Source organism: Panicum hallii, chromosome 1, assembly GCF_002211085.1.
Source record: "Panicum hallii strain FIL2 chromosome 1, PHallii_v3.1, whole genome shotgun sequence".
Classification (NCBI taxonomy): Eukaryota; Viridiplantae; Streptophyta; class Magnoliopsida; order Poales; family Poaceae; genus Panicum; species Panicum hallii.
Window position 1 is genome coordinate 54,558,479 of NC_038042.1, and position 13,939 is coordinate 54,572,417.

General features: G+C 57.5%; 1 protein-coding gene across 1 annotated transcript; it reads left to right on the forward strand.

Moving 5' to 3' along the window:
- The first annotated feature begins 5,496 nt into the window (after positions 1 to 5,496).
- LOC112902405 (auxin efflux carrier component 1a) lies at positions 5,497 to 8,839 on the forward strand. Its single transcript, XM_025971474.1, has 6 exons — positions 5,497 to 6,940; positions 7,062 to 7,332; positions 7,430 to 7,515; positions 7,633 to 7,790; positions 8,044 to 8,120; positions 8,293 to 8,839. Exons 1-6 carry the CDS (start codon positions 5,815 to 5,817, stop codon positions 8,357 to 8,359), a joined length of 1,785 nt encoding a protein of 594 aa, XP_025827259.1. The 5' UTR covers positions 5,497 to 5,814; the 3' UTR covers positions 8,360 to 8,839.
- Positions 8,840 to 13,939: the final 5,100 nt, after the last annotated feature.

The following is a 13,939-nucleotide window of genomic DNA, read 5'->3' on the forward strand; positions in this document are numbered from 1 at the left end:
CATTTTCTTAGCACCAGGTGCTCAGGAGTCAGGACTTATGCGCCTACTAGTCTGATTTTTCCATTCCTGGTAATGTCTGAATTTGTCTTGCACTCCTGAATTCCTGTTTGGTCCAGCGATCCTTTCGGCTACAACGAGCGCTGGGGCTGAGATGAGGTGAACAATTAGAAACCAAACTGTACACAGATTCTAACAAGTTCACCATACACAGTTACATACGAGCGTCGTGTCCCGTACGTTGCTGCCATACTGTCAATGTCAAAGCTGGACAGCCAGCAGGACCAGCACTCAAACGTGCGCAGCTTTAGGCCGTTGGTTTCCAGGAGCTGCATCTGCAACTAGGCTCTCTCGTTTCGGCCGCCCCCTTCCCGTACAGGACATTCCCCTCCCAGAGACCCAAACCATCGCTTTGTGCTGCTTGCTATCATCTGCACTCTAATTTGATGATCTCTAGCATGTGCTTTTCAGGCTTTCAGCAACAAACTCCACAACAGCAAACAACACCTGTTAAAGGCGATACCGTTCCTTCCTTCTAGAAGGAGGAGTAAGATCTGGGGCGATTTGGCAAGCCTCGCGGCGACCCGCACCGGTTTTTCCAATTAAAAACGTGCGCGGAGGGCCAGTTCTTCGACACCACCCCGCAACTTTGGGGGAGAGGACGTGCTCACCTCGAATCGGGAATCCCCAAACGACCCTGGTCTACTCTCACCGAGGAATGTTGGCAGGAATTCTGTAATCCTGTCTACGGCTCCACGTAATTCGTACGCGATGCGCACGCCATCCTACACAGCCCCCGAAAAGACTTGTGAATCTGTGATCTGAAAGGACTGAACAGATCAACAGAAGCTATGCTCGCTCAACAGTTCCCTCACACCGTTCTCGCTGCGCCCAACAGCCTCCATAGCAGATCCCTGCGCCCCCCTGAACTGTCGTGTACCTAGCGATAGCGCAGATAGCTAGTACCTGGTTCTCGATCGGTAGAAGGAACAGTGACACATCAGAGAAGCAACAATGGAGGCAGACCTGCTGGAAAGTGAGCAGCGGCGGAGCTAACTGCTACTCGATCGGCAGAAGGAGTCGTGACGCATCAGAGAAACAAACAGTGGCGGCAGACTCGGCTGGAAAGCGAGCAGCGGCGATACGCAAGGACGATCGAAAAAGATCAGGGGTAGCTCCGGCGCGAAGAAGCTCCCCGCGCTGGTCTGCCTCGTTCGCTTCGGCAGCACACGTGCCGCTCGCGATCGATCACCCTCGCGCCCGGCAATCGATCGCGAGCAATCATCCGCGACTCCTGTGGCTCCGTTCCGCCGGACGCCTTTTCCCTCTACCCTCTGCCGCCCCGCCGGGACCAGGCGCCAGCCGCGCGGCGCGATCGGCAACAGCGTGTGGGGCGACAGCCCGTGAGGTCCGCAGCGGCGACGTCGAGGCCGCTGTGGCCGCCGCGGCCTGACTTCAGAAGCACGGCACCGTGACTGCACTGCTGCTGGGCCTGACGCGAATCGCGCACCGTCCCGGGTTCAGAGAACCCGAGCCCGTGCGCCGTGCGGCGCGGCACCACTGGGCGGTGGGCGCACGGGGGGAAGCTTTTCTTTCTTCTCATCTCAAGGCGCGCGCGGGTACGTACTGGTCCCCCTCGATCGGCGACGAACCGAACGAGGTTTGACCGGTCTAATCCTCAGGACTCCGGAGCACATGTGAGCGCCGTTGGGAACCACAGACACCGCATTGATGGATTGGTTAAGCAGGTCGAGTTGCTCGTTCATCGGGATGGCCCGAGCGAGGCGAGACGGGGTGGGGGTGCGTCCGATTGGTGGCGAGCGATCGGGCGGCGCCTCGCGTCGTCGCCGGCGCGGAACCGCGCGGCGGACGACGGGAGGGGGTGGCGTCGCCGCCGGCATCGAATTCGATTGTTTTGTCCCCCCGCGCCGAAAGCGTGCGCCCGGCGGCATGGACCAGCGCGCGGTTTTCCTGGGTCGCGCCCACCCCTCCCCCGATGGGCTCGGCGCTCGGGCCGATTCCCAGCCTGGGCCTCCCCGGCGCCAGGTGGTCCGCCGGCCCTCCGCTACTTCGCCGTATCCGCCGCGTGGGCGAGGGGCCACGGCACGTTCGGGGGGGGGGGGGGGGGCGGGGGGTAAGCTCGCTCCACGACGGATCACGGACAGCTACCTACGCGCGCGCGCCTACGGGAACGCCGCATCATTGGGAGATCGGCCGCGTCGTGGCAAGTTTGAATCTATCAGCGGGGGGCGCGAGCGAGCGTGCGGTCAGCGTCACGCCGCCGGGAGCCCATGCCCGTGGATCTCCTCCGCGCCGCGGAGACGACGGCCCGGGGAAAAGGCATGGGGGCGGTTGACTCCGCCGTGGCGTCGTCGACGCTTGCTCAGCTGGTTGCTCCAGTTCCTACGGCCTACCGGGACGCTTCGCGATCCGTGGTCTATGGCGAGTTGCCCTGCGGGCTACGGCTGCCTCCGCTCCGCTCGGATCTTCTACAGAACGGCGATGCGGACACGAGAGGACGGAAATGGAGGCCACGGTTTTCCGCTCCAGCCAGCTAAATAGAGAATCCCAGCTCAGGCCCCCAGGAGATTTTTTTCAAAAAAAAATCTACGCAAGTTTAGAGTAGGGGCAATTTCATTCCGGGAAACAGGCTAGGACGCGAGCTAATCTTGGGCGGATTTCACCTGCCTGGGCGGCCAAATCCCCCGTTTCATGGATCGGTGGCGACGAGTGGCATGCCGCACCCTACAACCACGCATTCTAGCATTGCTTTCTGCCCAAGCGCATGGTTTCCTTTGATCTCTGGACAGTAGCGGGAGAGCGCCCCAAAGCCAAGAGAGATCGCTCGTTCGCTCGCGAGAAGCCAAGGCGCGGGAAGAGATAAGAGAAGCAGAGAACGTTTGGAATCAAATAAGCAATTGGTTTCCCGATCTTCTCCTAAAAAAGCGCCTGCACAAGCACAAGAACCCTTTCCCCTTCCCTTTCTCTCCAAAACTCTGCCTCCTTTCCCCTCAGTTTTAAATTCGTAAATGGCGTAGTGGCTTTCATATGGAGCAGCGTGCGGACGCCACTGCCAGGGCGCTTTACAGCGTTTCGCCGGCGAGCCTAGTACGAGCACACCCGTGCCCTGATTAGCTGGGTAAGTAGGGGTCGCAGCCGGTGATGGTACTTGAAAAATGAGAGAGCGCGCACGAGTGAACATCTTTCTCCCTGCAGCGGCGCGTCAGCACGGGCGGTGGGGTGGGGCACACGGCCGGGGAATTTGTCCAAAGTTATTCCCTCGCGAACAGCAAAGGGACAGGGTAAAAGGTCCAGCAATTGAGATTTTTTTTATAGACAGTATCTGCCCACACACACGCAAAAAATAAAATAGAATAAAAAATAAAAATCTGACACACGAGCAGCTTTTGTGGGTGTGTTAGAGGGCACACTTTGCCGGAGCTCCTCGTCCTTTTCCTCATTTGTTACCGTTAACCAGCTGCGAGATGAGATGAAGCATGTGGGCGCATTCATAACCCTAGCGAGTTAGGATCGGTACGTAACGCACGGCACAATTGATGATGATGACTGATGAGGCCCTGGACCAGCGCGACGACGAGCTAGCCACGCGTGTGTTGGCACACGGCCCTACTGCTTGCTCTCGTGCGCGATTCCATCAAGTGGTGGTCAAAGGCGGCCAACAGCTCGAGAAGCTAATCCCCCTCTTCCTGCTCATGATAAACCCCTAATCCCAGCCTAATCCTCTTGAAAGGACGCGGTTGTTTACGCAGGCTGCTCCGGTTGCGCAGAGTCGGCGTCGCCGAAAAAGACGAGGAAAACCACCATCGCCTTTTCCTCTCGGTGCTCGCCGAGCTGCTCGATGCGCGGGTACAGGAGGCGGCGATCATGGCGGGGCGGTGCACGCGCGGCGTCGGGAGGGGGCATGACGAGCCTGCCACCTCTCGCTCGTTTTCTAATCGCTTCTCCCCATCCTCATGTCCCCCCGCCCCTTTTTTTTACGAGCCAGCGGCGCCGTTAAAATACGGTCCTGCTCGCCGTTCCACGCGCGGGTCCCGACGCCGGAACGGAGTAAGTTTGTGGCAATTTGTCGCTCTGGACTCGTGTTCTCCTTCCTCACGATGCGGGTTCGGTCGCCGTGCACGCGCGCGCGAGCTTGGAAACGGCAGGTCGGCATGTGTGGGTCTCGGACATTCCGGTGATGAAATTATGAAATACCCGTGCTACTTGCTTGCTAGTAGAATCTACTGGTACCTTTAACGTTAACACTAATTTGTTTTTTTAGCATCGAAACCTTTGGCATCGGGAACCAGCTTTCATGGCCACTTCTCACCTCACCTCACTGCCACAAGTACGTGTTTCACGCAATGGAGCTTTCCTTTGACTCCAGCACTTGGCCGGGTACTGTAATCCGTGCCCGGTAGAGCAAAGAGGACGACGAAAGATATGGTCGGGGATGGCGACGAGACCGACCTGTGAGCTGCTGCTCTGCCGTTTCAGGAATATTCACAGCTACGCCGGCGCGCAGCCTCTGCCTGCCTCGCCTACCCCTAGCACTAGCAGATTCGTTCTTCGTCCTTTTGGCACTCGTAACCCCAGGGACATTTGTGGTAATTCCTGGCAGGCCCTTTTCCGGATTCCGTTACGGGTTGGCACGAGGAGACTTGGCGGAAGGCGACGGACGGGGGCCATTCCGTCCGGGCAGCCGCCACCCAACCCAGCATGTTCGCCCGGCCGGTCCGGTCCTTTCACTTCGGAGAGAGTACAGTAACTATTCCCCCCAGATGAGCACCATTCCTTCGGAAACGGAGTAAGCAAAAGCAACGTCGCTGCACCTCACGTCCAAAAGCGAGAGGGACTGTGCGTTCCACTCCAACGCTCCTTGAGCACCGCAAGGAGCAACCTTGGCAATGGAAGATGGAAGAAACCGATCCCAAGTCAGTGACTGTCCGACGGATCAGTGACCACCACATCATCAGCTGAGAGCTCGACCAGACGTACAGCTCGGACAGCTCCTGTATTTCCCAGTTTACTACTGCCCTAAATCTACTGGGCGTGCATACGGCCGGGCGTGTACAGTCGCAGGATACCGTATAATTTAAGCCGATACACGCCGTATTCAAATCGCGGCATGGGGGTGGCAGAATACTGCAATACATTATCAGAGTACCAGCCGACCACGCCCTGAATCTTTTGTCCGGCCCTCGATGTCGCGGTGTACGTGCAGTGCAGAGCGTATACATCTATCTGAATCCGATCGATCAGAGATTCAGAGGTAGCCCGGCCCAGCGTACTGCTACGTAGAATAATGCCCGGTATAAACAAGGCCACCCCTCTCCGTTCTACAGTCTACTACGCAGCTCGGCCCCGGCGGGCGATTGGCTTCCCTCGGCTCGGCGCGCTGTCTAATCGAGCGCGCTCCGCCCCTCACCAAACCAACCAGGCTCGACCGCCTCCCCTCACAAAGCGGCGTTGCTTGGATGATAAAGGCAAGCCAACAAGGGATGGTCCAAAGAAAGCTTGGGCCGCGCTGCCACCTCGCCTAAATAAAACACTCTCCCACGCACACCACCACCCACCACTGCGCCCCCTGCTGCCCCTCCCTCCTCAGTCCAGTCCCAGTCCCTCCTCACTAGCGGAGCTAATTGGACTGCTCACTAGCTCGGCTCAGCTGTAAGGAGTTGGGGCAGAGGCCGCCAGGGAGAACGAGAGAGTAAGAGGGCGGCGTTCAGCTCATCAGCTGAGCTGAGCTGAACTTGGGAGGTGAGAGGGGGAGCTTGAAGGAGGAGGCGGAGGAGGAAGGGAGGCGAGGCGTCGAAGATGATTACGGGGGCGGACTTCTACCACGTGATGACGGCCATGGTGCCGCTGTACGTGGCGATGATCCTCGCGTACGGGTCGGTGCGGTGGTGGCGCATCTTCACGCCGGACCAGTGCTCCGGGATCAACCGCTTCGTCGCGCTCTTCGCCGTGCCGCTGCTCTCCTTCCACTTCATCTCCACCAACAACCCCTACACCATGAACCTGCGCTTCATCGCCGCCGACACGCTGCAGAAGCTCATGGTGCTCGCCATGCTCACCGCCTGGAGCCACCTCAGCCGCCGGGGCAGCCTCGAGTGGACCATCACGCTCTTCTCCCTCTCCACGCTGCCCAACACGCTCGTCATGGGCATCCCGCTGCTCAAGGGCATGTACGGCGACTTCTCCGGCAGCCTCATGGTGCAGATCGTCGTGCTCCAGTGCATCATCTGGTACACGCTCATGCTCTTCATGTTCGAGTACCGTGGCGCAAGGATGCTCATCACCGAGCAGTTTCCGGACAACGCGGGGGCCATCGCCTCCATCGTCGTCGACCCGGACGTCGTCTCGCTCGACGGCCGGAGGGACGCCATCGAGACCGAGGCGGAGGTCAAGGAGGACGGCAAGATACACGTCACCGTGCGCCGCTCCAACGCCTCGCGCTCCGACATCTACTCGCGCCGCTCCATGGGCTTCTCCAGCACCACGCCGCGACCCAGCAACCTCACCAACGCCGAGATCTACTCGCTGCAGTCGTCGCGCAACCCGACGCCGCGGGGCTCCAGCTTCAACCACAACGACTTCTACTCCATGGTCGGCCGCAGCTCCAACTTCGGCGCCGCCGACGCCTTCGGCATCCGCACCGGCGCCACGCCGCGCCCGTCCAACTACGAGGACGACGCGTCCAAGACCAAGTACCCGCTCCCCGTCGTGAATGCGGCGCCCGGGGCGGGCCACTACCCCGCGCCCAACCCGGCGGTGGCCACGGTGCCCAAGGGCGCCAAGAAGGCCGCCACGAACGGGCAGGCCAAGGGCGAGGACCTCCACATGTTCGTCTGGAGCTCCAGCGCGTCGCCGGTCTCGGACGTCTTCGGCGGTGGCGCGCCGGACTACAGCGACGCCGCGGCCGTCAAGTCCCCCCGCAAAAGTAGCAATCTTTCTCGCCGCGATCTCACCACCACGTACCCCCCCCCCCCCTTCCCCTCGGGGAGCGTTTCTCGGGCTCTCTAATTTGTTTGCTCCCGCTCGCATTTCTTTGTTTATTGAAGTGGATGGAGCGAAGGACAGGGACGACTACGTGGAGCGCGACGAGTTCAGCTTCGGGAACAGGGGCGCGATGGACAGGGACGCGGAGGCAGGGGACGAGAAGGCCGCGGCGGGGGCTGGCGCCGACCCCAACGCGGTGGCCGCGCCGACGGCGATGCCGCCCACGAGCGTGATGACCCGGCTGATCCTGATCATGGTGTGGCGCAAGCTCATCCGCAACCCCAACACCTACTCCAGCCTCATCGGCCTCATCTGGTCGCTCGTCTGCTTCAGGTCCGTACTACTAGCAACCACCAATTCGACGCGGGTGATCTAGCGAGGCAGCAGCCGTTTGATCAGCTTCGCTGTTGGATTTGTTGGCGTCCTGCAGGTGGAACTTCGAGATGCCTGCCATCGTCCTGAAATCCATCTCCATCCTGTCGGACGCAGGACTTGGGATGGCCATGTTCAGTCTCGGTCGGTACCCGCTGCCGCCGCCTAACTTCCCCCCTAGTCCCCTACTTCGATCCAACAGTAGAAATTGATTGCGCGGGCGTCGGCTCGTTTACTGACCCACCTGCGTGTTACATGCAGGGCTGTTCATGGCGCTGCAGCCGCGGATCATCGCGTGCGGGAACAAGGTGGCGACGTTCGCCATGGCCGTGCGCTTCCTGACCGGACCGGCCGTGATGGCGGCCGCGTCCTTCGCCGTGGGCCTCCGGGGCACGCTTCTGCACGTCGCCATCGTCCAGGTACTTTGGGTGGGGAAAAGGGGGGGAGGGGATGGATACACACACGGCGGGGAAAGTCTTTTGCTGCCGCCCGCGCGCGGCCAGCAGCCGGGCATCCTCGCTGTGCTGTTTCTTTTCCCGGTCCCCTCTCGTGCTCGCCTCTTTCTTTCTCTCTCTCCGCCGCGGCGGCCAGCACAAAAGCTTCGCCTTTTTTTTCTCACCGTGCTCTGCTTGTTGTTTGTTTTCTTGCTTTGCAAAATGGCGGAACGAGCAGGCAGCTCTGCCCCAGGGCATTGTCCCCTTCGTCTTCGCAAAGGAGTACAACGTGCACCCTGACATTCTCAGCACTGCGTGAGTCCCCCTCCCCTCCCCTCCCCTCCCCCCGTGTCGGAGAACACGACGCCAGCACGGACAGAAACCAAGAACACCACGATCTGTTCAAAGATTCTCCTCTCCAGTCGCCGCTGACACAGGCGCCCTGTTGCTAACCCCTTTGTTTCTGCTCGCTGCTTGGTTCTTGCAGGGTCATTTTTGGCATGCTCATCGCCCTGCCCATCACGCTCGTCTACTACATCCTGCTCGGGCTGTAAGCGCCAACCGCCATTGCTGTAAAAAAGAGAAGACTACCACCACCCAAGATCCGGGGGAGGCAAAAGGACGACAGAGCTGCAGCGACACTGCTTGGCGCTTGCAAAATGAGTGACTTGTTTCTTTCTTTTTTCTTGTTTCCCCTTTCTTTCTTTTTTCCTAGAAGTAGGTGTGGGGATTGGGAGGAGGGAAAGGGTGGAGGTGGACAAGACGTTAGCTAGCTAGGACGACAATGGTGAGGCAAAAGGCACCAAAAGCAGGTACAAGTACAAAGCTTGAAGGCAACAGGGGATCATCCGGTTTCAGCAGGCCACGGGGCGGGGGGTTCGATGAGGTTTCTCAGCGGGTTTGTTTTGGGGATTTTGGTTGGCCGCGCTGACCGCTGTAAAATGGACGCCGTTTCTGACGAGAGGTCGGTCTTGCTTTGCTCATCTCACGAGTTTGATGGATTGAGATGCTATTGTCATCAGTTTTCTTGGTAACTATACTTTCTCGAATGGATCCAATGCCCAAGCTAGATCGTGCAGGATGTCTATTTCCTCGGTTCCTCTTCCATCCGAATTTTCGAATGTTTTCACAACCGTTTTACGTTTCCATGGTTCAGTGAGTAAAATAGCTCACCTAGTAGTTGTTGGATAAGTAGGGTTTTGTTGCACACGTGGAGATGGCACCGCAAATTGGCGAGTCCGTAAGTAATCATGGCGTTTTTTCTTTGCGCTTTTGGGTGAGCAAAATCAGGTGAAGCCTAACTTCCGGATGATTAGGGGAGATTATTGAATCAAAGTATGTCTTCAACTAAAAAATTGTGCCCCACTTCACCTATTATTAGCTGGTTAAGTATTCTTCTTTTTGCAACGAAGCAGGTCGAGTACGCACGACATGTGCGAACTTTGTTGTTATTGAACCTAGCTATATTTTTATGAAACATCCTACTGTTCTACAATAGGTTGATGACGATTCAAATCTTCTCATCATCTTACACCACAAACTCTACCATCTTCCAGCCACAACATTGGAGGAATGAGCTATTGTTGTGTGTTATGAGCTCAAAATCTCTCTGATCCCTCAAACAATCTCATCCACAGCAAGTCATCGGGGCCCTGATACGCTATCACCCTGGGTGCCTCGTGCCACCTACCGTCGTGCCTTCGCCACGTCAGGCGTTCACAAACCTGAACCATTTTTACTTTGCTGTACACGTGGCTGCCAATTGTCCAGGTGCAAAACCTGACCATTTCTCAAAAGAAAAGTTCACAGTTTTGTTTAGTGATTCTGCACACCCTAACTTTCCGCTCTCTGCTAAATAGCCGCGAGATTCCTCATCCCGAACAGTCCCTGTTGATTTAGTTAGTTCATCCGGATTGACAAAAAAAATCATAGAAAGGCTAAGTGGGGTCGCGTTTGGTGCAGGGCATTATGCGCTAATGTGGGATTTGATGTGGACCTGTGGAGCATATCCAGCGACAAGCAGGGCCCGCTAGGTTGCTGTCGCATTAAGTGCTTTGTTGGGTCCTTGTGCTCCCCTACTCTACTCTCTTTTCCTTCCCCTCCTGGCTAATCTGCTGCCTAATCTCTTCTCAAGTTGGGCTGTGATTGCAGTCTTTACAGGACATGCTTGCTCTACATCTTCAGCTTTCTCCCACCAAAGGTTACTTTCATCCACGTGAAAAGAGCAAACTTACTTCATCCTGCTCCAAACGTAAATTCCCTTTTAGCTCCGAAAACTGGTTGTTTCCACATGTAGATTCACTTCAATGTTTAAAATATAAATTGGTCCGTATGTAAATTCCATTAGGCAGAGTGCAGTAGCTTAAGGTAGCCGCAGCAAACTACTCGAAGATGGTGGCAAGCAGGATCCGATTTGAACGGGGATGAATCATGTTAGACAGGTTTTGTTTTATGTAATTATGGAATATGGGCAGGGCACAGGAAGACTAGTAGAATATAAGAATATTTTATCTTTATGGGGCTAACGAATGGCCCAAATCTTGCGCGAGTGAACATTGACAGTAAAACAAAATTCATTGTATCGGATTCAAAAGTCCTTTCAAAGCAGCTGATCCTGGCATACAAGAATAAATCAGAGGGAAAATTGCCGGAAAACATCGAGTGCCTTTTTGGGAGTCATGGGAGCTGGGACCCGTGAGATGACAAGAAGCCCTTGATGCACTGTTTGGGGAAGATGCTTGGGCTCTGCCTCTCTGCTTTGCCGGTTTGCCCGTGTACGAAAAGTTGCCGGTGACCACACCACAGGTGACGCCGCGACAGGCCATCTCGCCGTCTCGCGGCATGCACGCGGCCGTACTTGCTGGCTGCAAACAGTCGTCCGCCATCTTTGCTGACCCAACCTAGCTTGATCGACTTGGGCACTTGGCAATTGGCATTGCTCGTCCATCATTCATTTCCCTGATAAAAAAAACTGGCTCATGCATCAAACAGAGCTCGTGCCCGACCGTGTATCTGTATCGTCTGCCACTGCCATTGTGATAGCTGGCGTGGAATCGAAGACTTTGTTCAGAGAAATGTGAGGTATGAATGTATGGTTCGTGACACTGAAACTTCAAGGTTCTCGCTTTCCTGGAGTTCAGGGTGCGTTCGTTTACTAGGATCTAAAATTTAAAGTTTAGACCCGTCACGTTAAAGAGAATCTTGTCATTTAGAAATATTAAATAAAATCTAATTATAAAACTAATTGCAGAACTCCAGGGCTAATTCGCGAGACGAATCTAATGAGGTATATTAGACCATGATTAGCGGATGATTACTGTAGCATCACTGTGGCAAATTATGGATTAATTAGGCTCATTAAATTTGTCTCGCGAATTAGCACCCATCTGTGCAAAAAGTTTTATAATTAGACTTTATTTAATACTTCTAAATAATAAGATTCTCTTTAATGTGACGGGTCTAAAGTTTAGAGAGTAGAAAACGAACACACACTCCAACTGATCACAAGTTCACAACGTCACTTCAGGGATCGACATCAGTTCCGATCGCCCCTTTTCCAACAGTTACGTGCTCATTGGCCACCCCAAAGCCAATCGACGAGCTTTTGCTTTGCAGAGGCAGTGGAACGGTCATCAAACAAGGACGGACGACGGCTCGTCGGGGATTCCGGCGACGAGAGTGAGCGACGTGATCGGACAGAGGGAAGGCGACCAGCGTGCCGACTGCCGGAGTCATGCACGGCAGTCGGCAGGGGAAGGAGGCCAGCGAGTGAAGGGGAGGCCGCTGTCAGGGCCTCATGATGGTGTGCCTGGAAGGAGGAGCAGGGGGAGATGGGTAGCCCGTGAGGGCGCTCATCGTGGCCGCAACGATCGATGGCGAAAGAGAAAGAGCAAAGGCGACCCGAACCAGGCATGGAAACGAAAATGAAACAGAAAAATAAATATTTAAGATATCTGAATCTGTTTCTATACGTATTTCATCTGTTTCCATCTTAGGAATGGAAACCGGAAGAAAACTTAAATATTTAAATCTGTTACCATGCGTATCCGATCCGATTCCATCCTTAATCAAACTGTACATTGCCGCATCGGTACGTGCTAGCTAGCAGCTACTCTGCTCTCTTCACTTGGTCGCTAGCGCTACGCGTACAGAATACTGCAATACTGCAAGCGCACGTACAAACTACGGAGCAGCAGGAACACGCCACGGGCGGGCATGTGGGCTGGTTCACAATCACAGGGCCAACGCATGCGATCCGGCAACGGCGCGGCAAATCCGAGTGCTAGCCGGACGCTGGCGCTGCCCATACCCGCGCACGCGTGCCCCGTCTCAAGTCCTCGATTCGTCGCGCGCCGTGCCGGGGGCGGCGAGGAACTAGCTCGTCGTACAGTTGCCGCCGCGGTTCCGTTGGCACGAGCGGCGCCGGGAATGGGCGCGCGCGGCACATGCCGGCCTTCCGGCGGCTCATCTTCCGTTTCCCTTTTCCGCAAAAGGTTTCGGTGCCCGAAGAGCGCCGGCACGCGGGGCCGCGTCCCGCGCTGGCATCACGCGCTAGTCCTCGTCAGAGATGCCCGGCCAGGCCGGCGGCGGGGCCTCGCTCCAGCACGGCCGGCGCCACGCACGCACGCCTTGTCGCGCACATCGGCAGCGCGCGGAGGCTGTTCGTCGCGGCCCCTGAGCCACAGATCCGTCTATGCGGAGAACGGCGGTGGCGCTCGCCCGATCCGGCATATGATCCAATGACAGGACGTGCCTGCCGTGGTGCGCGTCGAACGACGGGTGGCCGGCTCGATCTGGCGCTCCCCCCTGACACGAACGCGGGGGGGGGGGGGGGGGGGGGGGGTGTCAGTGCGACATGTCGCGGTCACGGCGTCCGCGCCGCGCCATGCTGCCGTGCCCGTTTGCCCGTGTCAGTTTCCACGGGGCCGGCAGGCGCAACTGTGGACGAGCAGTGGGCAAACTGGCACCCCAGCGTGCGGCGGCTTCTGAGGTGTCAGGTCGCCGGGTACCCGCCGAACGATCGCGGAACCATGGGGGGCCATGGCCATGGGCGCCGGGGGACGCGAGAGATCAGGAGACGACGAAAAGGACGTGAGCCTGCCTGCCTCCTTATCTCTTCTCCGTCGCAACACGGCAAGAGCTAAGCTACCGCCTGCGCAAATGCTTCCGGACGTAGGGTTTGGCTAATGTTCCCCTAAACCCCAGTCCGAGAAGTGGTGCCGGATCGTCCAGACATGCTTGACATTTATCCCCTCCTGATTGTGCCGACTGGCAGGCATGATCCAGTGCTCGCACGGCGCGATCGCCTGCCTATGATGTCGCTAGCCCATGTCGGCATCGCATTACAGATCTTTTTTCGAACGGGATCAGGGGCGCCGCCACCGGAGGGCTTGCGATCCGGATCCCATCACGCGGTCGCGGCGGGCGGCGTCCGTCGGCCAGGGTCCGTCGTTACACACAGGAGTCACGACGAGGCACGCTCGGCGACGGCGGCCGCGTCGCTCGCAGCCGCTGGACGCGAGCGCTCGCGGAGTCGTGGCTCGCGTAGGCGCCGCGGCCGCTGCCGTCGCCTCTCCCTCTCTCCCCTGTCGTGGCGCCCACGATCACTGCAGCACACAGCGAGTGCCGCGCGGCGCGGCGCCACAGGACGGAGGCACGGAGCCGATGCCTGTGCAAGTGCAACCCCGCATGCTGCCGCGCCGTTGCCTTGCGGGCGAACGCCACGGCCGGCCCGCTTGAACTTACCAGGGGCCGCCAGGGCGCGAGGCAAAGGCGGTCGACTTGGATCGTGATATGGACCCCCAGTGCTGGGCCCCGGGTTAAGATGAGGGGGACACGTGGGCCTGGGCCCGGAGCTTCCGGCCGTCGGCCTACCGAACAGTCAGTCTGGTGGGTGGGGCAGGAAGCGGGTAGCCCCACATGGACTTTTGCTCTGACCTCAGCTTGCTGCCTGAATCCACCAGGGACTGGCGATGGCAGTGTTTGTTCTTGGCGACGCAACCGATATGATCTTACAGAGTTACAGCAACTAGTTTCACTACATTTTTGGATGATCGGATGACACTTAACCTGAGGCGTCTCCGTGGTAGATGTGTACATGACCCGTTGCTCCCCCAGGCCCCAGGGCTCACACG

Bases quoted from the DNA above. Each gene is read 5' to 3' on its own strand.
- LOC112902405 (XM_025971474.1), top strand. From the start codon at position 5,815: ATGATTACGGGGGCGGACTTCTACCACGTGATGACGGCCATGGTGCCG. The intron at 6,941-7,061 runs GTAGCAATCTTT...TGTTTATTGAAG, and splicing joins CGTCAAGTCCCCCCGCAAAA to TGGATGGAGCGAAGGACAGG. The intron at 7,516-7,632 runs GTCGGTACCCGC...TGTTACATGCAG, and splicing joins GATGGCCATGTTCAGTCTCG to GGCTGTTCATGGCGCTGCAG.